This window comes from Cibotium barometz, chromosome 45 (genome assembly GCF_041138505.1).
Source record: "Cibotium barometz isolate CiBa-2024 chromosome 45, ASM4113850v1, whole genome shotgun sequence".
Taxonomy (NCBI): domain Eukaryota; kingdom Viridiplantae; phylum Streptophyta; class Polypodiopsida; order Cyatheales; family Cibotiaceae; genus Cibotium; species Cibotium barometz.
The window spans coordinates 23,585,903-23,613,055 of NC_141090.1; the positions used below are offsets into that span (position 1 = coordinate 23,585,903).

At 45.4% G+C, this 27,153-nt stretch overlaps 1 protein-coding gene across 1 annotated transcript; it reads left to right on the forward strand.

Moving 5' to 3' along the window:
• Positions 1-152: 152 nt before the first annotated feature.
• Positions 153-27,153, forward strand: LOC147612550 (uncharacterized). The gene is made up of 3 exons (XM_086783168.1): positions 153-291; positions 369-414; positions 25,388-27,153. The coding sequence occupies exon 3, from the start codon at positions 25,453-25,455 to the stop codon at positions 26,845-26,847; it is 1,395 nt and encodes a 464-aa protein (XP_086639294.1). The 5' UTR covers positions 153-291; positions 369-414; positions 25,388-25,452; the 3' UTR covers positions 26,848-27,153.

Genomic DNA, 27,153 nt, shown 5'->3' on the forward strand with positions numbered 1-27,153 from the left:
TGGTATAGTACGAAGAAAACAAATTGTACGATTTTGGGGAAAAATAAATAATAAGCGCGGCTTTTTGTATTTGCAAAATTCTGATTAGCTGGCGGCTTTTCCATTTATTAATTAAGTAACATAACTTTTGTTTCACACTTGGGTATATGTGCGGGGCGCCTCCCTCTAAGCTCCGTATTCTGCCGTTAAATTCAGTAGTTAATTCGATAATTTTTCATTTAATTGTATCTTATTAATCTGCAGAGTTTTTTCTCCATTTTGCGCTGCACTGCAGATCGGGTGTTTAGAATGGTGAGACAACCATGGTTTTTTTTGCAGTTTTTAATTTTTAAAAATTTTTGGGGGTCTCATTCGAATTTGGTTCACAGAAGGTGTTGCTATTGTGGTGGTTACGCTGATGAAAGTGGAATTCAGGTAAATTAACAATCTATATTTTGCAGTCAAAATCAAAGTGAAAATTTTAAAACGTCTGGATTTTAATCTATCCAAGTATTTCAGTTGTTGCTTGATTTATTTATTTTTTCCATTCTGCATTCACTTGCAGGCACCAAAAAAGTATTTTTTTAAAAAAATATTATTCACTTAATTAGCACTACAATGCAAGATAGACAAATGCAAAAGGCTGTGCCCATGTATTAATGTTGTGAACCAGTGCTTCGAGTCCACACTGGTGGAGGGCAGCACATCCCTTTGTATGTAAGTTTTCCTTTTTGGTAATACAAATAAACCAAGAAAGGGAGGATTCTTTGGCCCCTTCTGGCCCAGCCCTGCAATGTAAACAAAGAGGGGGGTACGAGGTGACTCCTCTCTATCCTTTGGATCTTGCCATGTCCACTCTCCTTGGTCCCACTGAAGACTCGCAATAGGCCGGCCCTCCCACATCCACAGCCGCCATAGTCTCTCTCTGGCCACCTTGGCCGGTGGAGGGTCGATGTGCCACTCGTGCATGAAAGTCAAATCACTCACACCCTCTGCAAGGTGCATCCCTGGAGGTCCTCTAAGGGGGTCTTTGATCTCTCTAGTTTGCCATGAAGCCCAATATAGAAGGTGAGTCGAGCGGAGTACTCGTTCGGCTCATAAACTGCCAGGGGTATGCCATGCTTGGTGAACACTCCCGGCCAGTGCGAGGAGAAGGATCCAATATCGGGGGCAGCCACTCTAGAGGGATGGAAGAGTTGATGTCGAGGTTACGTCGGTCTCTGCCCTGATCCCAAGGGGGTTGATCGTAGTAATCATAGCCTTAATTAACTTAATTACTGTAGAGATGAATTTAGATGAATGCAATGCAACTATATTAATGATGCAAATGATTACAATTGTGATGAGATCTGTGAACAGATAGATCTATGATGATAATGCTGATGTTGACTTCATGTTGAACTTCGGACTTGATCAACTTCTGATGTTGAACTTGATGATAGAATGACTTTATGCTGAATAATTAGCGCTGCTTATATATGAATCCCTGTTCTGGTTGGCCAAAAGTACGTTGTCGGCCAGATGCTAATTGGACAAAATCAGCATTAAATGCTGGCTGACTAGTTGATGCTCCACGACTCGCTGCTGAGTGGATAAATGCTGGTCAACTGGGATCCTTATGCTGATGGTTATGATGATGATGATGATGCCAGCTTGTCACCATGCAACCTGAAGGGTGTGCACATGATATTGCCTTTTGCTAAACTTGTTGCTAAGGTGGAGACCTTGCAACACTTAGATCCGGCAATTGATTCCAACTCCGCTGACGCCACTGACCCCCTACTTCTTCTTCTATGGGAATTGAGGCTTATGCAGGAGCAATTGAGGAATACCTGAACCAAGAGTCCTAAACTGCGGGAAATTTTCTAGCGATGCGGCCTAAAACTGCTTGGAAAACTCAACACACCACTGACTGGCATTTTGAAATCTTTCACTCACCATTTCTAGAAAGCATGAGACTGTGTACCTCCCGAGGTGAATGTTGAAGCCTCTTCCTGGTGCCATACGCAAGACCCACTTATCTGCCAGGACATGCGCTAACTGATGGCGATGTTGAAGAGATCCTCGTGCTGCCAAGTGATGCAACTTTTCCTTTGATGATTGATGTCAGACTTCTTCCATACAACCAAGGATGGTCTTGTTTGCCTTGCGAATGCAAAGGATTAATGCATGACTGAATGAGATGTGGGTCTAAAGTGACCTACATGCCCGTGCAACCCTATATGCTATGCAAATGCAAATGAAGGGTTACTATTGTAAATATAGGCTAAAGCTTGTAATGATGACCTGTAAAATCTTTAATACTGGATTTATCTGAGCAGAAGCAACTACTGAATGAATAGAATACATCTCACCAAAGCGAAAGCTAAGGTAAAAGAGCACGGGTGAAGATGGGAGCCTACCCGATGCGCGATGAAGGTTGGGTGGGAGTGGCTTACTAGAATGACCATGCGTTCTAGCTAGTCCGGCCTAGGTGAACAATATATTCCCGTAGGGAGACACAATATTCCCATGTTCTGAAGATAACATATGCTAAGGTGTGCACTGAGGCTGATCGTAGTAATCACAGCCTTAATTAACTTAATTATTGTAGAGATGAATTTAGATGAATGCAATGCAACTATATTAATGATGCAAATGATTACAACATGCAAAGAGATCTATGATGCTGATGATGCTGATGTTGAACTTCGGACTTGATCAACTTTTGATGCTGAACTTGATGATGGAATGACTTTATGCTGAATAATCAGCGTTGCTTATATATGAATCCTTGTTGCTAGTTGGCCAAAAGTATGCTGACAGCCAGATGCTAATTGGACAAAAGCAATATTAAATGCTGGCCGACTAGTTGATGCTCCACGACTTGCTGCTGAGTGGATAAATGCTGTCCAACTGGGATCCCTATGCTGATGGTTATGATGATGTGCTGCTGCTGCTGCTGCTGCTGATGATGCCAGCTTGTCACTGTGCAACTTGAAGGGTGGCACGTGACATAGCCACCCCGGAGGGATGGAAGAGTCGATGTCGAGGCTAAGTCGGTCTCTGCCCCTGATCCCAAGAAGGCCTCTCTTCTGAGTCTCTGGGGGTAACTGTTTGAATGCTAGCCAATCTCCAAGTGACCTAGCGGGTGATAAAGTTGCACAATGCGGAAGCAAAACATAGGGGGGAGAGAGAGAGAGAGAGAGAGAGAGAGAGAGAGAGAGAGAGCGAGAGAGAGAGAGAGAGAGAGAGAGAGATGAAATGTTATATTAACGTCTTCAAAAGGCCATAATGACCTATGAGACCAAAAAGTTACATCATGGTGGATCTGATACAATGTCTGGATAAAAAACCAGAAAATGAAAAAATAAAGATGATACTACTGGCACCTAGAAAATGAAACTGGAACTGGAAGGTAAACAGAAACCCTTATAGGTGTGAATATAGTGAGGGGGGGGGGTACGCTATGGAGGTGAGTGGAGTACAGTGAGGGGATACAATATCATGCGGGACGGGGGGGTACACTATGGAGGTGCCTCCATCTCATAATATGTGCCGCATTGGACGCTGGCGGATCTCCTCAATATCCTCTGTGGTCAGCACCCTGACTGGGTGTCCTGCATGTCTCACAAGAATAATCTGAATCCGCCGCTGCAACCTCTGTCTATGCTGGGATACCCTCCTCCGTAGTCGTGGGCGTCTGGACCACCCAAGCTCAATCGCACGATCAATCAATGTACCGCTGGTGTGGGCAGTATCCATGTCCTGCTGCTGTTGTGGTCCATCTGGCGCAGTGATGGCTGGACTAAAGAAGTCTGTAATGTGCCTTTGAGTCTGGCTCTCTGTGTGCCTAAGCAGGCTATCTCTATATCTCCGCAGCTCAAGCAAGAACAATCCCAAACACCTCTGGTCGTGGTACCCCATGACTCTGGAAAGTGGTCCAAAACCCTCTCTAAATAAACAGTGGAAACGACCACGTATCTCATAGTATGCTGTACAATGGCATATATAATGCAGCTCTGTCTCTGGCTCCCCATGGCATATTCGGCATATCCTGGCCTCAGTTGGTATACCTCTATATCGGCCAATCTCAATCTCAAGCTGGTGTGAGGATGTGCGAATCTGACCAACAGCACATCGTACTGAAACCATCTGCTGTGAGCTGAAGAAAATGCTCTCTGTAGAAAGCCATCTTCGTGCCCAGCTCCTCAGTCGGCTGTATCCATGTCCTCCTAATGTCCAACTGAACTAAATCCTGACGGATGAGAGAGAGAGAGATCAAACAATGAACATCAAGAGGCTTTTACAATGGCAATATCAGCCAGCAAATGGTGTAGAAATGTTGGATATTTCGAAGTTAGTGTGGAGTCTAGTCTAGACTCTAGTGTCTTTTGTGGTGTGAACACCCCTTATTTAGGTCTAGGTCAAAAGGACAAAGGCCTTGGTGCCTATAAAAGCATGCACTTGGGTCCTTCATTCTTATATATGAGTACCATTCAAGTCGTGAAATCTGTGTCTCACACTTGAGCTCTCTCTCTCTCTCTCTCTCTCTCTCTCTTTCACACACTCCACCATGATGATAATATTTCATCCTTCATAGCTCCTTGTGTGATCTTGTTGCGAGTACCAACATGGTATCAGAGCAAAGGTTAAGCATAAACACAGAGAAACATGGCTCATCATCTACTCTCTTCCAGCATGATTAGCTTCATCTTATCATTTTAACCAATCATGATTAGTAGCTAATCACTTTTTCATCGTTTTTCCACTTGCAAAAACGCAGCTCTACCCCTTGTTGGGTTTTTGATTGGTTCTCCCTCCACACATAACATCGCCCTCAAAGGGTTTAGCCCAATTAGAAGAAGCGCATGAAGTCGGCAAACGCAACGCAACAAATCTGGAGTAAAATAAAAAAATCGGTATCATCATTTCGAATTGGTCTAATTGCCCTTAGCTGTAGTTACTCTATAGTAAGAGTAACAAGCTCATTGAAGTTTGAGCTTATTTGGTCCAAAGGAGCACCCGGGAGGAGCAAATCAAAAAATGCAAAAACGCAGTCTTCATTGATGAAAATCAGCAACTCTACTTCAAATCAATCTAATTGCTCTTAGAATCTTCAATAGCATGGTATAAGCTCTCTGCAAACCAAATCTTGAAGCAAAATGAGCAAAGGAGTAGATTCAAGCAAATCATCATTTTTCAGCGTTCTGTCATTAAGCATGTAATTAGTGCTAATCCTACTCATCAATTAGTGTCATCAAGGGTTCAATCATATCATTGGGGACTTGCTATTGCTTTCCAAAGCTTCATATTGAGAAAGCCCCTTGATTTGTCCCTCCGACGGTGCTCTCCAAATCAGGGTATTTTTTGCTCAACTAACAGAAAATTGCATTCACTAGTACCTTGATTAGTGCTAATCATCTCAGGTTTTTAGGGCCATTAGTGGTTCATATCTCACATTTAAGTGTTGCTAAACCTCTGTAAAGCATCAAATCAGATTTGTCCCTTGATTTCAATGATCAATTTGTCAATCCGAATTCGGGTATAAATTTGTATTAGCATTGTTTGGGACAATGGGATTTTTGAGCTTATATGCTTCATGTACCTCATCTATCATGCTCACAAATCAATTGTACAAGTGCAAGACACTGGCCATTGATAAGGCTAAGATCCCCTTAAGCAAATTCAATGTATTATCATCTGGAAGGAATATGCATCATCAATGTCACGTGCATCCTGCACTTGGATGCCACGTAGACATTTCTGTACATAAGGTGCAGGACCTGGGATGGTGAACTTGTCCCATGTGAGCCCAGTCCGGGACGAGTCAGCTAGGGATCCGTCTCAGGTGTCCGAGGTCAGGTGTGCATTGTCCTGCACATGAGTCCAAGGTCAGGTGTGCACTGTCCTGCACATGAAACAGTGCTAGTGCGCGCTGTGAGTCTCCCTCTAGAATGATGTCAGTGATTCTGTGTATCTGGTATGGTATCGGATGCCAGATCACTGAGTAGTTAGTGTTTAGAACAAGGGGCCAGCCCATAGGGCTACCCCGGATCTTAGTGTGGGCATGGGAATGGTGTGGAACCACCCCCATGAGGGCCAAGAAGGCCCAGGCTGAACCCACCAGCCATGGAGGGGCTGTAGGACAGCCCTAGGGCAAGCAAAAGGCAGATTCCAGGAGTTTACAGCCTTTGCATGGCTGTAGGGCAAGTATGGGGCAGCCCATACAGGCTGCCTAGCCCTAGGAATGATTGCAAAAGCCTTGACCAGCCCTTTAGAATCAGGTGCATCACTGATCAGCCTGTTAGGGAAAAAATGCAGCATTTAATGAGATTTAATTCAGCATTTAATGCTGAATTTCCAATCGTGGGACATTTTTGGGCTGGCCGCCGACTGCAGTAGCACTGGCCGACTGCTCCTGATGGGGTAGTATAAATAGAATTGCCCACAATCCCATTCATTCATCTCATTATTCACCAAGAGCTCAAGCAAAACAAGGGCTAGACAAGCCAAGGAAGTTGCTAAGCAAAGGGGTGGAGTACTGTAGGTCAAGGGCAGGGAATTCCCAATCAAGAAAGGTCCAAGATTGCTGTATTTTCTTTTAGATTCACATCATTCTAATAAAGCAAATACACCATCCGTGGTGGGGATCCTACAGAGGGTAATTGGGACCCAATACTGTGTCCTCTCCATCTCTCCCTCTCTCTCTCTATTTTCTGCACATCTCCTTTTAGTTTGTGTGTTAATTTTCGTCGCGAAAAGAGTGCTGAATTCTGAGTATTGAAGTTACTGATTCTTCTCCAAAGCTTCCGCATATTACAGTGGTATCAGAGCCTACTTCAAGTACAAAGATTCAGGAAAGAAACCAGAATTTTTTCTCGCTCGTGTGGTTGGTTTTTAGATGCCGGTGGACTACCCCTTTCGGAGTGACTCTTGTCCCTCGAAGGACGGTTGGTTTTCAGCCTCCGGAAGCCTCCGGACGTCTCCCACACAGATAGTGGATGGTCAGATTGTGTTTCGGAAAGGAAGTGCTTTTTCCTGCTATGGCAAGCTTCGACGACGAGAGAGACCAAGAACCATGGGGACCAGAGTGCACCAGGCAGCCCAACACTAGGCTTGAGTGTCACAGACATGTTCCAGCAGATGATGCGAGCAATCGCAGAACAGACAGCCAAGTTGGATGAGTAGAAGGCGCAGATCTTGGCTCTGGAGGAGCATACCCGCTCTCCAGCGTCGCATTTTCCATCTCCTCCTCCCTCTCCTTTCGTATCCTAGATACCAGATCCTCGACTCAGGAACCCTCTCACAGGGTCACAGCCGCAGCCAAGCTCTTTGCTTGATTTGTAGATGCGTGCATTGGAGATCCGACAATGAGAAGACGAAGCCATGTGATGCGTGGAACACGAGCGTTACCTCAAAGCATTGGACGCCAGATTGACACCGGCGGCGCCCTCGAATCATTTTCCCGAGAAAATGAACTTCAGTAAGTATAATGGTAAACTCGATCCCACAACTCTCTATTCATGGTTACATCAATTTGAAGCTTACTTTGCCGCAGTTAGGAAAACAGATATTGACAGAGTGATCTTAGCCAGTTGGTACTTGGAAGGTGAGGCCATTCCTTGGTGGACTCAGTGGGCTCATGCCCACACCAGAGTAGGTATGGCAGCTTATGTGTGGGACGAGTTTGTCCGCGACCTTAAGCAGTGGTTTCTACCGCCCCATTACCTTGAGCGACTCGAAGACGAGTTCAGAGGAGCGCGGCAGAACGCGCAACCAGTTCTTCAGTTTGCCAATAGAATTTCGACTTTGTCTGCAACTAGGCTTATCTGATACGGACAAGAAAGGGTAGTTTTTGTATGGCCTTGATACGCAAATCCAATGGGAGGTGCGTATGTTTAGGCCAGCCACTTTTGAAGACGCACTCTCGCTTGCGCAGAGTGCAGAAATGAAACACAATGGTGGCAAGCCCAAGACTTCCCAGCCGGCTTCTCCCAGGGCTACCGCCTCGGGGGGCAAAAGCGAGAACTTTCTCATTTTTTCTCACTCCCTATATTTTTCCCATATTTTTTCTATTTTTATTGGCTTGGGTGGTTGCCTTGTGTTGGCAAGAGGACACATGGGCTGGCCGACTGACTCTTTAGGTCCACGACCTCTCACAAATGTTGGCCGACTGGTGCTTTATGCTGGTCGTGGAGTTTTCAGGACCTGTCGGTTGCCTTTCTACAGCCCGGCTGCATGATTGGGGCCATATAAAATGGCCCCATAGCCCCTTGCCATTGTTATCTTGTATCATATTCGGGATCTTGTGTATATATAGTAGAGTTACACGCCTCTCTCCATTGCTGTTTTTTATGCACTTGCTCTTGTGTTTCCAGACTTTGTCATCATCTCCGCTGCATATTTTGACAGCCCCGCCCGTTTTCGGGAATTTATTCAGGAACAATCCACGGCCACGCTCGCCAGGATCAATACAATCAATGAGTACAAAATAAACAAATATGCCGATGTAGGAAATCCAAGTTGATGTCGATGTCTATGTCTAGGCATGAGATCTCTGATGCTGAGCACACCACGGAGATGACCCACAAGTATCTCTCACTGGGCTAGTACTAGATCGAATATCCAAATCCAAATCCAAATCCAATGAATCCAAGTCCAAATCCAATGAATCCAAATCCAAGTCCGAGTCCAAGTCCAAGTCCAAGTCCAGATCCAAGTCCAAATCCAAATCCAAATCCAAATCCAAATCCAAATCCAAATCCAAGTCCAAGTCCAAGAATCACTCACTCATCCCATGAGTAATCTCCACAACTCCTATAGCCTTGTCAATGGAGGAAACCATGGAAAAGCTCTTTTTGGCATGAAAACTGATATAAAACCTGTTTTAATGGTTTTTGGGTGATAAAAACCTCCAAAAAGCAGTTTTTAGCGTTTTTGAATTTTCAGTCCATACATGTCCTTACGGCTGTATAGATCTGTATAGTCGTACGGACAGATGATGACGTGGCATTGCAGCCGATGAAGGGCGTTGAAATCATCGGGCAGCGATGAAAAATTCCATGATTTGGTTCGTGAGCAAGTAGATGATGATGGAGAAGATGATCTCCATGCTTCAATGAAGATGGCAATGCCATGAAGAGGTTCTTCTTCAACTTGATGCTCAAGAGAGGCTCATGCTTCTTTTATACGTGGGGAAGCCTTGCTTTTTGCCAAAAAGTGATGCTTTTGCCTTTTACTTTACTTTTGGTCTTTTTAATAATAAAATATTACTCAACTTTAGTCAAAAGTTCTTGTTTTGCTTTTCTAGCTTCAGGGCCTTGCTTTTTGGGCCTACAGTTGCTTTTTGAAAAAGCGGCTTTTAGCTTTTTGGTCCGACACAGTCTCCTCTTTCCAGTGGTACCCTTGGCTTATGGTCAACCCTATTTGCCTTTTTGCTTTTTCTTGTTTTTTGACCAAGAATGGTGCTTTTTCTTAATCAAATCTTATGGACTCTGTCCCCATGTCTTCTTCCACCTGTCTGGTGTCCGGGCATGGGTTTCATCATGTGAAATAGAGCTAGGAGGGCCAAATAGTTACATTCCCTCCCTCTTATATCGCAGTTGCCCTCTACTGCAGATTACAAGCGTTCCAAGCACATCCATATGTTCCATGTATATCCATGTGTTTCATATGTTTCTCAAGGTACTAGCCCCATCTGGTGAGCTTGTGCATTTGGTCTTTCCCCATACTTGTGGTATCATCTGCTCATCTGGCAGCATCTCAATGTCTTTTCTTTGACCAATAGCTTTATTCTTGATGGTATATCTTCATGGCCTGTCACATGTGTTAGATATAATAAATGCATACTTACCTTTTGCAAAAACTAGACACAAGCTAGTTAACAAACAAGTATGCATCATTCATGTCTACTAGGTATTCCAGATACTGGCCAGGTAGTCTGGAGCCAGTGGACTATCACATACCATAAATCCAAGCATTGTCCACACATCAAAAACAACACACAAAGTCAAAGAAATTCAAACATACATCAGTATGCAGTGCATAGTGGTTGAGTACTTTAGGTACGGTGCGATATGGTACGTGTACGGTACGAGTACGTAAAGGACGCATCAAGATAAGTACTTTAAGTACATTCACATTTTTTACTATATATTTATATTTATATTTATATATGTATGTATGTATGTATATAAAATAAGAAATATCTAGCATCCATACAAAAATAGAAAGAAAGACAATGGTAATACTGAAATGAAAACTAATCCATTAACTACTGAGCAATGACCACTGACTAAAATAATTAAAAAATGGGCCAAAAAAGTGTTGTACATTGAACCTCATATTTGATACAAAGACCTTATCCATACAAGGTACGGTACGTATGGAGTGGTACGGAAAGTACTAAAGGTACACATTGGATGAGTACGGGTATGGAATGCAACTATGATGCAGTGCACAAATAATGATCCTCTTGTACATGGATTATCCTGTCTGGTTTCATCGAAATTGTGCTTAGTCATCTGGTTCTCAAGGAAAACTGCTCAGACTATCGCTCAAGTCCATCTGGTCACTAGGACCGCCTGAGAATTCATCAATAGTCATCTGGGCCATTTGGTCGCATTAACCGCCCGACTATGAAATCCAATACAGTCATCTGGGCGCAATGATCGCTCGACTGCGAAGTCTAATATAGTCATCTAGGCCATCCGGTCGCAATGACCACCCGACTGCAAAGTCCAAGATATCTGGCATCGTTGCCGTCAATGGGTCATCTGGCATCATTGCCATCCAATGGGTCATATGGCATTGTTGCCACCCAAATACAAATCTCATTCGGGTATTGTTGCTGTCCAATGGGTCATCTGGCATCGTTGCCACCCAAATACAAATCTTGCTCCTTGGGCTATCGGGCATCGTTGCCATCCAAATTAGAGCATGTCCAAGTAATCATTATAAGCATAATAATGATCAATTTCAGTCCAATATATATATATATATATATATACAATGAAGAGGACTAGAGATACAATCCCTCCCTCTTGAATCTGTCTTGATCGCAAGACGTTGATATACCTGTACTTCAAATATATCTGAACCAACCATTTCCTCATAAACTCGAAGTATATCCGGATAGTCCTTGAAGAACTTCTCTAGCATCCATTTCCAAGAGAAACTTTTTGACCACGTCTTTCCTCTATTTCTCATAGAATGAAACACAATCTGTTCTGGCTCTTCCATCCTTGATGGATCCTTCAAGACAAGCTCCTCTAGGGGTAACCTTGTACATGGTGTCACCAACCTGGACATTTCCTAGTATGAAAGGGGTGTGGTGGACTCCAGGATGTCTAAATATTTGGAAAGTACAAGCTTTGGGAATGGGGGATTATCCTAGAATACAAAGGACTACACTCCTAAATTTAGGAGAGTTGCTATTTTTTGCCCGACTCCGATGGAAATTTTGTTTGCGTCATTACATCTCGAATTGAGCAGATACCAAGAGTTGGCAAAGTGCCTATGACAGAATGTCTACCAGTTGGTATATTTTTAGAGAAATTTTATGGAAGGACCCATCTCTTAGATTGGGACATGTGGCAAGAAAGTGGACCAAAGTGAGACAAGTGGCCTGACACTTGTTAGAAAGTGGATCAAAGTGAGACAAGTGTCCTCACACTTGTCACTTCAGCTATTGTGTGGCTCTCCACTTGTCATTGTAGCCTTCTCTTGCCATTTTAGCTCATGGGAGTCCCAAATCTATAAATTGGAGCCCTCTCTCTTCATTAATGGAGGCTCTCTTGCTGCACACTAGCCTCTACCACCGTTACAGGCTACCCTAATGATGGCTACTCTCTTTCTCTCTCTCTTGAAGGCTGCCCATGAAGAATACTAGCTGCTGGGGACTGTTTTGGAGGCTTCCATCGTGAAGAAATACTGAAGGCAAGGGTATTTAATCATTTATTATGATTTCTAGCCATTGTACTTGTTGTACCAGCCCTTGTACCTACTGTACTAGCCACTATACCGGCTGAATGGAGCGTTGTACTTGTTGTACCAGCTCTATCGCATGAAGACCCGTGGTTTTCGGGGAAGAATCAGTACCCACACGGAGATATATGGATTACAATGTTGGCTTGGCATTTCTACAGCCTGTGTTCCGGCTTGGTAGCCTCGTGTTGGGTTGTGTTATGGCATTTGTATATGGATAATCCGGCATCTCCCATGGGGAGAGTAAGGCCCTCAAAGCTTGTACATCATATTATTCTCCTTGGATAATAAAATACTCCAAAGGGGGGGGGGGGGGGGGGGGAGGGAGTCGGCCCATTCCGGCCTCTATGCGGTGTCACGTGTGCAAGATCCATTTTCAGCATTTGTGGATGTTTTGTCCAGCTTTTATGTTTTATGCAAAGTGATGATGGATATGTATTAAGGTTATGGCCATGTTTAAATGTGTTAATATGCATTGATGGTATCAAAAAGTGTGCCAAAGGCCCTAGTCCCCCGGACACCCACCGCGAGTTACATTGATATCAGAGCATAGGCTTTCTTGGAAGCGGAGGCTTCCTTCTATCAATAAGGAAGAGAAAAGATCTCAAGTGGGGACCACACTTACCATCATTGCTGTTAAGCATGGCCAGCCGCTTCATAGCTTATGAAGCAAGAGCATGAGCCGTAGATAGCTTGTTGATCTAAGGATTTATGAATTCACAAAATTTTATCTTGGAAGTGTGGAGTTGGCTTTATGTGCACACGTTTAGCACTCTTTCCATATGGATGTTGTGGATTATATTATCAAGCTTACAGGCAAGCTATATGGAGATATATCTCGGGATATCTTAAGGATATGGTGAGGAGATATTTCTTTTGGCTTCATGACCAACCAGGCAAAGAAAAGCTAAGTATACTTTGAGTTTACAAAGTTGGTGCTTTTGCTATTTACTATGAAGTGTTTTTGATGTTCACTAACCCTTGTATAGCCATGCAAGGAGAAAGGTATTGTTTGCCTTGAGATGGTTTCAAGGAAACATTGTTTATGGCTCCTTTTATTGGGATGGATTATATCTATGGGGAGATTTCTTTCTTGGACGAGATTTATATAGATATTGGGCTTCACAAACAATTTCTATGGACGAATCTGTCCTAGTTTATAGAGAAGAAATATTTGAATATCTCATGGATATGATGCTTTTATGGATAAAAGTCCAAGGTGTGTGGTCAGCACGGAGCATGTGGTAAGAGTTATGGTATACAGGTCCATGGATTCCTGGACTTCTTTTCTAGGGATTTGGATCCATCCTCAGGTTTATGGATTATGTTTATGACTCCCTTTTACTGGGATGGATTATTCTTTTTGGCTCCCTTTATTTGGGATGCATTGGACTTATGAAACTCATGGTTCACATACCGTGTGTATATTCTCTTGTCCTACGTGCTCTCTTGAAGATTGTTTCTACCATGTGTGGGTGGAACAATAGAGAGCAGATGGAAGGGAACTTGGGCACTCCAGAGGGTAGTGTCGAGCACAACATACCGTGTAGTGTTCTCTTGTCCTACGTGCTCTCTTGAAGATTGTTTCTACCATATCTAGGTGGAACAATAGAGAGCAGATGGAAGGGAACATGGGCACTTGAGAGGGTAGTGTGAGAGTTGGTGGCCGAAATGCCTACAAACTATGTGTAGCAGAAATGCTTATGGAACACCAGGCTATCTATGCCTGCGAGTGATTGTTTTATCTTGTTACTTGAGCCCACCTCTCATCCAAGGTGTGTGGTCAAAGTACCAACATGGAGTGCAAGTGGTAAAGTGGACATGATGCTTGGTTGGTGTCAGGTGAAAATCTGAAAGGTGTTTTGGGCTTGTGTACATATGGATGCATGGTATGTGTGAAGGTTTTGCTTTTGAGGGCGTTGCCAGGTGTACAGGGTGGACGGTTTGGTTTTGAATTTGTTACAGGCCTGTCTGGAAGTGGCCTACTGGAGGTCCATTGGATGCGGTATCAGCTGCTCGGTCACTGGAAATGTGTGCGCGTCAAAGAAAATGAGCAGGCATCGTGGGTTGTGTTTGAAGTGTATGAAGGCATAGGGAGCAATTAATATTGGTGTGGCCAATGTAGCTTGAGCTTTGGTGTGAAAAGGAGGCTGTGAGGCCATCTTCTAGGCCTTAGGAAAAATAAAAAAATGATAATAACGTGGCCAATGAAGCAAAGGCCACATGGCTGTTATATTTTGTTGCCAACGTGCTGCCAGCGCAGACGTTCAGGAAGGCTGCAGAAGGTTGGCGTGGCGGGTGATGCGCAGCTGCAAACAGATAAAGATGCCGTCGCCTTGTGATATTAGTGGGGGCTCTGATTTAATTGCAGAGAAGAAGGCGAAGGGGAGCGCCATGCTGCAACCAGAGTTTGGGGGCCTCCCGTGTGAAGAGCAGCGAAGTGGACGTGGAGGAACTTAGCTGCGGCTACTGTGGGTGCTGGCGACAGAGAAGGTTTGCAGAGGGCGCAGCTGTGACTGGCGTCAAGGTGATGGGCTGGCGAAGTGTGACGACTGTAACTGCCTGGCGTCAGGTAAAACAAGCTAGCAGGCGCAAAGGATAGCAAGGAGAGCCGCCTTGGTGAGGACAGCCGACGGGCTGGTGAGCGTGGAGGGCACTGGTGGGAGTGGCTGGTGCAAAGAGAGAGGAAGAGCCGCCTTGGACTGGTTTGGGTGGCCGAAGGAAGCAGTGGCGAGCACAGAGGAAGCGGGGCTGCTGTGGCAAGCACAGAGGGACTGGAGAGCTCAAGGAGATGCCGGGCTGGTTGTGAGACAGGTTGGCAGTGGCGTCGAAGGCAAAAGGACGTGCAAGTGGGTAGTGCAGCTGCTGCAGACGCGAAAGAAGGCGTGGAGCGCAGCCGTGTGTGGGAGGAAGGAGAGGCTTCTTCAAAGACAGAGTTAGCGCAGCAAGGGTGGCCTATGCAAGTTGCTTTTGGCTGCCAGAGTGTGGTCTTGGTGTGGCTGGCGGCGACTGTGGGAATGTTTTAGCGTGGAGTGAAACTGCAGCTGCTGGCGGCTTGGAGGTGATGGTTGTCTGCGAGTGTGGAAGCAAGACAAGGGCTAGCGTGGACTAGGCAGAGAGCAGCTGGATGGAAGCAAAGGGGACAGGCAAAGGGTGGCTGGTGTGGGCCGCTAGGTGAAGCTGGAAGTGGGAGAACAGGTAGGTGCTGGAGACAGGGCTGTGGACAAGTGATCGTGCAGAGGCTGGTGGGGCTGATAGCATGTTAAAAGCAGAGAGAAGGACAGGTGTTGCTGCTTGGTTGGTGGGGCCGGAAGCACTGCAGATAAGCTGCAAGAGGAAGTGAGGAAGTGGCTGGCAAAGGATCAGCACAGAGAGGAAAGAGAGGTGTTTGGGTAGCTGCTGACGACACATGCAGAAGTGATGGGCTACAGAGAGAGTTGAGGGTTAGCTGGTGGGGCACCCTCTGAAGAGTGAGAGTGGCCAGGTTCTTTCTGGTGTGATTGGCACAGCAGGCAGGCGAGAGGTTCGCGGTGATTGGGGATGTGGTGTATCCTTGGCAGTAAATCCAGGCCTGAGAAAGTGTTTGTTATGGTTGTGTGAGTAAGGCTTCTGTGTCGGGAGAAGCTTATGTGAAATGTTGTGACTGGGAATATATTACTGGGTGTTTGCTTTGTCTATGGTCCCCCTGTTTTGTGCTGTCTTTCTGGCGTGGGTGGGTGGTGAAGTGTGAGAAGTGTTCCAGCCGGTGGCTGGTGGTGCCTCCGTTGTGTTAGTGTTTTCCAAGTTTGGGAGGTGAAGGGCTATAGAGACAGTGGTTCTTTTCTTTTTTTTCACCTCGCAGTTGGCACGGGACTTATGTCTATGCCAAGGGTCATGTGGACCGATGCCTTGTTGGCATGAGACTTATTTTGTCTCGCCCATTTACTTGGGATATGGATTATGATATCTGGACTTATGGGACTGATTTGTCTCGCCCATTTACTTGGGACATGGATTATGATATCTGGACTTATGGGATTGTTTTGTCTTGCCCATTTATTTGGGACATGGATTTATTTTATTTATTTAAGCCATATTAGAATCATTGTCTCCCCATACAGAGGCCAAGAGGTTCATTGTTCATCTCACCATGCATATGGATTCATTTTGGGATTGTGAGAGTGCAATTCAATGAACACTCCACCATACACGTGGATTCGTGTTGCGATTGTGGAGTGAGTGTTTCATTGTTTCCACACCATGCTTGTTGGACCTATGCTTTCAACTACATCTTGTACTCCCACAATCCCTTTAGTCTTGTGCTGATTATCTTGTTGATTATCATCTCTCTCCCTCTTCTCCCCACTAGTGTGTGGTTGCACTAGCTAACATTTTGGTATCAAAGCCGACTCTGCTTCAGCCAGACGATCTCCACGCACAGTCGCCGTTGTCGTCGTTGTCTTAGAGCCGTTTGCCGCCCATCTCCGCTGTCTCAGAGCCACTGTTGCCTGTCTCCGCCGTTTCAAAGCCCACCGTGCCACCGACCAAACGGGTGGCGTTAGTGCCTAGCGCACCACCTTTGTTGGCTAGTTGGGCGGAGCCACTACAACTAGCACCGCCTTTTTGGCACCTACGCGCGCTCGCCGCCTTCTCTGTGTCTGTCGCTTGCACCCGTTGTTACCTCCGTGCTACGCGTAGTTCTGCTTGCTCAGCTGGGGCCTGCGCCGCCTCGGCTTGCTCTGCGAGGGCCACAGCTCACTGTCTGCCCACATCTCCAGCTCCATCTGGGTCTTGTTCTCCACTCCCAAGCTCAGCCTTGTCTATTTGAGGAAAAGAGGGAAGACACAGATCACCTCACCAGCATCTTGTTCACAGAGGTACAAGCAATTTTTGCAATTTTTGGGGGCTTTCTTTTTCATACATTTTTTGTTGAATTCAAGGCCTGTGTGCTGCATATTTGGGGATTTTTGTTTGTAGGGGGAGGTTTTCTAAGGTGGAAGCATCCATAGGCACTCTTGTTCTTGTGCAATACTTGTGGAGTCTTGTGTTAGCTCATTCAAGTATACACCCTGTTTTTGGTATACTTCAGCGATTGCACCTTGAATCTCGTCGTATCCTGGTGCCTTGTTTGCACACTCCTGTAACTCTCTTTTTGTTGTAATTTTCCAAGAGCTAACATCAAGGGGGGGCTTTCTTGTTCCTAGTTCGCTCACTCCACCATCAGTTTGGTTCTGGCTGAGGTGGGTATCATCATTAGCTAATCACAACATATCTCACTCTACACAGGATCATCTGTTGATCACATGTACTGTCAGATGTTTTGATTTTAATTTTTCTTTCAGTTTTCCATGGCTCAGTATATCCATGGTACCATTGTATTACTTTTGGTCTCATAGGCCCTTGGGGTCTTTCGTAGACGTTAATATAACTTTCTTTCTTTATTTCTCCAACTTTGGGAAATCTCGTACTACTGTGAGGATGTCGCAAAGAGCTGCTTCCACTGAGCTTTTTGGATTCGGTGCATTCATGACAACTGAAGATCAGCTTGATGGTCCTAACTGCCCATTATGGAGTTTCATGCTGAAGAATCTCTTAATTGCCAAGGGGCTATGGGAGATTGTCACGGGGCAAGAGCCTCATCCTGCTACACTAACTCTTGGCACCTCGACATCAAGGGCAACTGAGACTGTGGCACAAGTTGTGTCAGGCCTTACAATACCGCATTCTGGACCCACTAAAGACCAAAGACGATGGGATGCCTGTGATGCTGAAGCAATGGCCATGATTGCTTTTTCAGTCAAGAGCTCAATCGTACCTCACATCCGATCCTACAACATTGCAAGGGCTATCTAGGTGGTCCTCGAGACCATGTTCTAGTCGTGTAATGAAGCACGAGTCATGTACCTGATGCGGGAGATGGACTTCTTGACCATGAGCGAAGGTGATTCCACTGCAGATCATCTTACCAAGGTAACATACCTAAAAGAACAACTGCTGAATGTAGATGAGGTAGTTGATGATCGGAAATTGGCCACCATCATTCTTACTCCTTGAGTCCTATCAGAGTGGGGAGGAGGCAATCCTATATCCTTTGAGTAGTTGGTTGGATTACTTCTCCTAGAGGAGCAGACAAGGAAGAACAGATCGAGGGGTGATGCAAGCAAAGGAGACCAAACCTACTTCTCTAGGGACAAAGGCAAAGTGGACTCGTCACAGGGTGACACCAAGAAGAAGGAAGGAAAGTGTCACTACTGCCACAAGCCAGGGCACTACATCGAAGTGTGTCGAAAGAGGCTTGCAAAGCTGAAAGCTGATGAAGACTCTACAAACTCTGCCTCCTCTACCTCCAATGACAAGAAGCAGCAACAAGAATATAAAGTAAACCTAGTCCAAGATGACTGGGCTTTCTAGCCACATTATGACTATGGGGGGGGAATGTTAATTATTAGTAGTGATTAATGTGGAAATAAACAAGTGCTAGGTGTTTGAGTAAACTAGGACTGAATGTAAGCCTTCAATAAAGCGGTTCCAATGTGTGTAAACAACCGCTGGTATGTATAAGTCTCTTGTGTTGGAACAACCTCTTAAAGGGCATATGTGGTGGCATCACATCTAGCATATGGTTAGAATATGTAATGAGGTCTCTCCTATAAAAAGGACCTACTTCTATAATGAATTTATGCTTTCAACTACATCTTGTACTCCCACAATCCCTTTAGTCTTGTGCTGATTATCTTGTTGATTATCATCTTTCTCCCTCTTCTCCCCACTAGTGTGTGGTTGCACTCAAGGCACTAGCTAACATTTTGCTATCAGAGCTGGTTCTACTTCAGCTAGATGATCTCCACGCGCAGCCGCCGCCGCCGTTGCCGTCTTAGAGCTGTCTGCCACCCATCTTCGCCACTGCCCGTGTTCGCCGTTTCAGAGCCCGCCGCCACTGGCCAAATGGGTGGCACTAGTGCCCAGCACACTACCTCTGCCGACCAGCTAGGTGAAGCCACTGTAGGCAGCAAGGCCTTTTTGGCGCTTGCGCCTGCCGTCGCCTCCATGTTGTGTCCAATTGCGCCCGCTCAGCTGGTGCCTGTGCTACCTCAGCCTGCTTTGCGAGGGCCTGAGCTCAATGTTTGCCCACATCTCCAGCTCCATTTGAGTCCTGTTCTCCACTCCCATGCTCAGCCTTGTCTCTTTGAGGAAAAGAGGGAAGACACAGATCAACTCACCAGCATCTTGTTCACAGAGATGCAAGCAATTTTTTGGGGCTTTCTTTTTCAAACATTTTTTGTCGAATTCAAGGCCACTGTGCTGCATATTTGGGGGTTCTTGTTCGTAAGGGGAGGTTTTCTAAGGTGGAAGCATCGTATCCCGGTGCCTTGTGTGCACACTCTCGCAACTCTCGTTTTCTCGGATTTTCCCAGGAGCTCACATCAAGGGAGGGCTTTCTTATTCCTAGTTCTCTCTCCAACTTTGGGAAATCTCGTATGAGGATGTCGCAAAGAGCTGCTTCCACTGAGCTTTCTTGATTCGGTGCATTCATGACAACTAAAGATTGGCTTGATGGTCCCAGCTACTCATTATGGAGTTTCATGCTAAAGAATTCCTTAATTGCCAAGGGGCTATGGGAGATTGTCACGAGGCAAGAGCCTCGTCCTGCTGCACCAACTCTTGGCACCTCGACATCAAGGGCAACTGAGACTGTGTCACAAGTTGTGTCAGGCCTTACAGCACCGCCTTCTGGACCCCCACTGAAGACCAAAGACGGTGGGATGCCCGTGATGCTGAAGCAATGGCCATGATTGCTCTTTCAGTAAAGCGCTCAATTGTACCTCACATCCGATCCTGCAGCTCTGCAAGGGCTGCCTAGGTGGTCGTGAGAGCATGAGTCATGTACCTGATGCGGGAGCTGGACGACTTGACCATGAACGAAGGTGATTCCATTGTAGATCGTCATCTTACCAAGATAAGAGACCTAAAAGAACAGTTGTTGAATATAGATGAGGTAGTTGATAATAGGAAATTGGTCACCATCATTCTTAACTCCTTACCTGAGTCCTATCAGAGTTTCCATGCTTGTCTAAATCTCTCTCTGAGAGGAGGCAATCCTAGTTGGTTGGATTACTTCTCCAAGAGGAGAGACCAAGCCTACTTCTCCAAGGATAAAGGCAAAGTGGACTCATCACAGGGTGACACCTGTCACTATTGCCACAAGCCAGGGCACTACATCGAAGAGTGTCGGAAGAGGCTTGCGAAGCTCAAAATTGATGAAGACTCTAACTCTGCTTCCTCTACCTCCGATGACAAGAAGCAGCAGCAAGAAGATAAAGTAAACCTAGTGCAAGATGATTGGGCTTTCTAGTCACATTATCACTATGGGGAACCTCCCACTTTTGCAAAAGGGACTCCTGAAAAGGAAAGCTACGAACCCTAGCATACCCACCCTTCATTGAATTGAAAATCAACCCTTTGACCTTGTCATGGTTACGCCAAATCTTGGTTGGTTCAATCCAAACTATTTTCTTGTTCAATGGTTTTGACAAAATAATTTCCGGTTTACATGGTTCTGGCAAAATAATTCTTGGTTCACGAAGCTCTTCCACTTTTTCCAGAATCGAATCTTTGATTCCAACAGAACTAAACCTTGCTTTTGGAGATTTTTAGCTTTTGGGGCTATCTTTATAAACCCCCTCAAGTGGGCTTCTTGCCACACATCTCTCAAGTTTTCAAGCTCTCAAGCTCTCAAATTCACTCGCACTTTTGTTGTGCAAAGATCGAATTTTCTCTCCACGTACCCTCTTCACGATGTCGACCCAAGAATCGGAGTTGGAGCCCCTTGTGGAACGCGAAGGCTTGCCGGCTACGGAAGGTACCGACGCCGATCTTTTTGACGATTTTGTGTCAAAATCAGATTTCCAAGAGTTCAAAGTAGCTCTTGAAGCTTCTTCGACGGAACGTCAGACACAAATCGCAGCCCAGATGCAAGCTTTGCAGAACTCCATCGCTCTATTGACCACTACCCTCTCTACTTTCTCGGGTATGGATACCTTGGCTTCAGCTTTAGGCCCCAACATTACTCCGGAACCGTTCGGGGGCGAGCAAAAGCAGCGCACCAAGGAGATAGTGGACACTTCGCTACATAAGTAGCAAGTTCACTTTCAGTTTTATCCATATGATGATGGAAAGAAGATCCAGTTAGCAGCAGGTTTCCTGTCCGGCAAAGCTTTGCTTTGGTGGAAGGAACTCAATCCTAAGCCAACGACTTGGGCACAATTCGAAGACATCTTCAAGAAAGAATTCCTCAAGAAAGAGGATGACTATGATGTTGTTGCCCGGTTTTCAGCTTTGACCATGACCTCGCAGCACCTCACTTATGAGGTCTACCTCTAGAAGTTTCATGACTTGCAGATGAAAGCTACAAAGATGGATCCCACTACTCTTTTGGGGTTTTTCGTAGCTGGTTTACTAGACTCGTACCTATTACAGGTAAAAAATAACAAATGTAAAACATTGGACGAGGCCATTCATTCAGCTCGTATCTATGATGATACGATGGTCTCTTCCAAGTCGAAACCCGTTACCGAGCAAGGGAACAAGCATAAAAGAAAGTTCTCCGCACCTATGGCTAACACGACAGAAGGAAAGTCTTCGGACCAACCTTCGAAGAGTTCCAGTTCGACACCAGCAAAGAAGAAACGGCTCCTTAGGGCTTTAAAGCTCAAGAAGGAAGGACGTTGTTTTATCTGCGAAGAAAAAGGACACATGCGTAACGAGCGCCCAAAGCAAAAGGGTACCAAGACAAACGTAGGACCCAAGCCAAAGGCAGCTAATCAGTTGTCTTTGACAGGTCCAGAAGCAGCAACTAGGGAGAGTGGGAAGCTAATGCTACTAGTCAAAATGGGGTACATGAGTACATGGATACATGAATACATGAATATGGGAGAGAGAGAGAGAGAGAGTTTCAGGCTGCGCCTGCTGTCCAGTCAACAGCCCGCCAGCAGTCTTCCCTCGCCCAATTATCTGTGTATCAACTGTCCTGCAGCTGCTTGCAAAAACCCACGCCCAGTTCTATACGGCTACTATCCTACAGCCGCCTACAGTTCTGTCCACCTGCAACCTGGTTTGGTGAGCACCTGCGCAGACTGCCAACTCCAAGCGTGTGCAGCCCACTATCTGCTTTCTGCTTTCTGCAGCCGCCTTCTCTCCACGCCTGCAATCACCTAGGCTGTATGCCTTTCAGAAAAATCAAGAGAGAGATAGAGAGGGAGGCGTGTACTCCAAAAGTAGAGTAGCCCCCTCTCCCCATAAAAATCCTTGGGGGCCACCCAAGTTTATAAACTTATGCCTAGGGGCCACTTATTCCTAGGGGCCACGTAAGGTTATAAACTTTAATCCTTTGGTCCCCCTTCACACTTGGGGATGTCCACAAGTTAACTTTTTGTCCGGGCACCCAAGTATGAACAATTAAATGTTCATCTTGCTCACAGACCACCATGCCCACACATGCTGTACCAATTTCACAGGGCCATGATAGAAGCTTTACTCTATTTTGTGTATGAACACTCTAATTTTAAAGGGACACTATATTTGGATGCACTTTTTATGGTTGGATACACATAAAAGAGAGCATAATGCTTCTTGGACAAATTCAGGATGTTTTTCAGATGGTGCATCCTGTTGCTCCTGTTGCTCAGCCGTTGGGCAGATTCTTGCTGTTTTTTAGATGGTGCAACTGTTGCTCCAGTCGTGCAGCCATTGCCGGAGCCTTACCTGCTGCCCAAACAGTTGCCATACACTGTGTTCTACATCTGCAAGAGTTTTGGGCTGATTACACACATGATTACTTGTGCACTTATATGATGCATATTAAGTTTCTTGATTCAGCTGTGTTCTATGCTGATTATAAAGGTCTGATTTTTAGATGGTGCAACCTGTTGCTCCGGTCATACAGCCATTGCCGGAGCCTTCCCTGCCGCCCAAACAGTTGCCATACACTGTGTTCTGCATCTGCAAGAGTTTTGGGCTGATTACACACATGATTACTTGTGCGCATATGTGATGTATATTAAGTTTCTTGATTCAACTGTGTTCTATGCTGATTATAAAGGTCTGTGATTTAGGGAAGCTCAGTACCCACACAAGTGTTGGTATTTCTACATTAGTGTTTGATGCTTTTAGGCAAGAGACAAAGGCCTAGATGTATTTGTAACATTGGACATTTTAATTTTGGATGACCTAGCCTTTTTTCTAGTCAAGGATAAGAGGAGGCCCCCACACTTGTACAATGTGAAGTACCCCTTGGAAATAAAATGTTCCAAGACGGGTGGGTTGGCTCTAGTGTGGTGTCGCATGTGCATGTCTCGTTTACAATTTTATGGTTCAAGTTTTGTGTTAAATGAGAGTATGGCCATCCATAAGTGTCAATAGCGTCGTGGCATTTGGTATGCCAAATGCCAGGTGGAGATGCTGATGATAACCATCAATAGCCTCGTGGCATTTGGTATGCCAAATATGCCAGGCGGAGATGCTGATGATGAGCTCCCATCACTGACACACCCGGGCCTCAGGAGTCCACTTGGAAGCTGATAGTGTTGATGCTGGGATGGCCGAAATCCGGAGGCGAGAGCTGAACTGCGAGGCTAGTGCCATTCTCTTATAGTGTAGCTCTTCTCTTGCCTCAATCTCCCAAGCCACTACCCCCACATGGCGAAGCAGAGGATGTTGGGATTGAAAGTGAACAGATGGAGAACATGCCACTAAATCTGCTTGAAAGTGAACAGACATAGAACATGCCACTATATCTGCTCCGGCTTTTGGACCATAGACGGTTTCATCTGCTTTTTGGGAAAGCTTGTCTCACTGCTGTCTCATACCCCGCTCAAAGTCAGGAGGCAAAAACTGTGCACTAAACTTTGCCTTAAAGTCTTTTCAAGTAGTTGGAGCGTCACCGGAAAGCATTCCTGCCAACAACCAATTCCTTGTGGTTCCCTTCATGTGCATAGCAACAAATAGCAGATTTGACTTCTCTGAATACTCTTCATCACTAAAGGCTATCTCAAAGTGAGAATGGCTTTGTTGGTATCAATCTCACCCATGAAGTTATCAAATCTGACCGTCTTCTGGCCAGCTTTGAAGTCCTTGGTCTTCTTTATAGAAGAAGAGACCTCTCTTTCTGCTTTCCTCTTTTCCCCCATAGGAACGATGAGAATATGTGCCTGCATGCCAATGTGCCCGATCTTGAACAGAGGAGCGTCTTCACTAGACAGGTATCGAGATTTCGGAATTGAAGACTCATGGCAGGAAACTGTGGAAGCCTCCTCCCGATGTGAACTGTAGGTCTCACCCTATCACTGGGAACTCCCTAAGGATTTGGTCACGCAGGCTTCTTAAAGAGACACTCCTCATCCCGGCCCTTGAAGATCCCACCCGTCTTAGCCAAGTAGGATAATATTTAGAGATGAAGATTTTTCTTTTTTTTGGCGCATGAGAATCTATGCCCTTATCACCTAGGTATGATATTTAGAACCAATTATCAGGGATGATATTCTGTTGCAACTTGCAAGTGGTCCATTTGGCTGGACCTAGTTTTCTTCTGTGCAGTGTGGACAACTAGGTGGACCTGGTCGGACACCACCTCAGCTTCAGACTGTCTGGCAGATGTCTAAAGCTATGCATGCTGGCGGCAAGATTAGCTTCTGTAAACTTGGCAAGGGCCTATTGATGATGGACCCTGGGACTTCCAGATTAGACATTCTCAGCATCTTGTTGATCCTACAGTACCTGATTGAAGGGCAAGTCCATTATGCCTCCAGGACACAGCCCATTGGGCACCCACACACCCACACACGGAGGCTATGGGGCAAAGGTTCCCACAGCCAAGAACATGGACCAAATGTGAGGGGCGCCTGGTGTAAAAGCCAAAATCACCTTCTTCACTTCCACGACCAGCCGTAAAGGCTGGTTGGCCTGTTTACCCTAATTGGCCAGTAGCATGGACACTATATAATGGTGCTCGCAGCCCCTTACCCATTATCTCTTACACAGAGTTAATACATCATTCAGCTGTACATACACATACCACACATACAGATGCATACATATAATCGAAAACTCTATACATGCTATGTGTTCGAGCGTGCTCACATACCACGCGTACATACAATTGAAAACTTCAAATATGCTATGCATTTGAGATTGCATTGTGCTGGCCTCTTGTTAGAGTCGGGAAATCCTGAAACAGAAGTTTATATGAAAAACATAGTTAGCTCTTTGCTATTGTAGTTTTTTAAAAGTTTTCTCACGGCCTGATTTGGTGAGTATCAAGCTTTCACCTCCCTACAGACTGAGGAAGTTTCATACACTAGGCTTCAAGTGCATGCGCACATTAACACTAGATAGCATGATGGTAATCTTAACATGAGCATCCTATCATCTATGATGGTATTTCTAACTCTTATGAGTGTCATGACAGCGTCTGCAACACCAACATTTCGTGCTATCTACAGATCTCATGCAACAAGTATCTGATGCCCTAGAATGGAAGGAAATATGATGGGAGGACCTATTCTATCAGCAGCAGAGGCTGGGATGCTAGAGCTGGAGCCATCCCTTCATCACGCTGCCACTCTGCATCATCACCAACAAACATTGTCCCACCATCTGCAAGGGTTGGCCCCATTGTCAACTACTCAGCATTTGAATGTGAATCAGGATGTAGAGCCGTCCTTAGGCTTTGATTCCAAATGCACTGCAAAAGCAGTCCTCATGTGTGGCAAGGGGAAATCGGCTGGCACCAGTGATGAAGATGAGCCGAGCTATACCGAAGAAGGGGATTGCCATCTTGGTGGAAAGGGTAAGAAAGGCTCCCCCTGGCAGCGCATGAAGTGGACCGATTCAATGGTCAAACTTCTTATCCACGTTGTCATCCTTGTTGGCGAGGATGGAACCAATGACACTGCAGATGGCAACAAAAGGAAGCTGGGTATTTTACAGAAAAAGGGGAAGTGGAAATCTGTCTCCCGTGTGATGAATGAAAAGGGGTGTTATGTCTCCCCACAACAGTGTGAAGACAAGTTTAATGACCTTAACAAGAGGTATAAGCGGCTGAATGACATTCTAGGCAAGGGCATAGCATGCTGCGTTGTTGAAGACCCGAGCCTTTTGGACACTATGGACAATCTTTCTTCAAAGTCAAAAGATGATGTCAGGAAAATTCTGAGCTCAAAGCAGCTTTTCTACAAGGAGATCTGTGCATATCATAGTGGTTGCAAGTCATTACTGTCGGCTGCTGACTTTGAGGTCCAATGTTTGCTTCAGGCTGGAAATCCGGGCCAGAGTCAAGACTTCATGGACTCGGGAAGGCATCAGAATGGAGTGGATGGTGATGAGGATGATGAAGATGATGCAGATAATGATGAGGAAGATGACTTTGAGGATCATGATGCGACAAATGCCATGGATACCTCTCCTTTTGGCAGGCAAAAAATGTCCTTAGAACCCTTGAATGGGCTTTCAGGTCCTCTGGTAAACTACACAAAGTTATTTGCTTTAGAGACATCAAACATGGACCAAATGTTGACAATGCAGGATGGGGCGAAGTTGACGGCAGAACAGCAGCAACTAATCAGTACCCGCATGATGAGATTGGAGGAGCAGAAGGTCGGGCTTTTATCCCAGGCCCTAGATCTTGAGAAACAGCGGTTCAAATGGGAGAGGTTAAGCAGCAAAAAGAACAGGGAGTTGGAGCAGCTGAGGCTGGACAACAAGAAGATGAAGCTTGAGAACGAACGAATGTCTCTTCAACTGAAGCAGCAGGAGCTTGAAGTTGAGTGCAAGAGGTCAGAGGCATCAATGAACTCAATTGATTTAATTCTTGAGAGACTGCATTCGAAGGAGCCGATCGGTTATGGTCAAGGACAAGCCATGGGGTAGTGCAAGGTATGCTTTTCTCATGGAGGCCATGGCATACGCTGCAGAAATTGTGCTTTTTTTTTCTGGTAAAAAGTGACCTTATAGAAACACTCTGGACGTAAAATGGTTGATCAGCTGATATTTGTAATGATAGCTAGCAACCTGACACATGGTGAATAAAATAAAGTCGCCATGCTTTTTCCAATCTATACCGTATGAATAGAATCCGCACAAAAGGATCTTTTTTTTGTAAAGTTTAGATATTTTGATGGCCTGGCATTGTGTTTGACCAGAATAAAATAAAATCAAAATGGAGTGGCATGGATT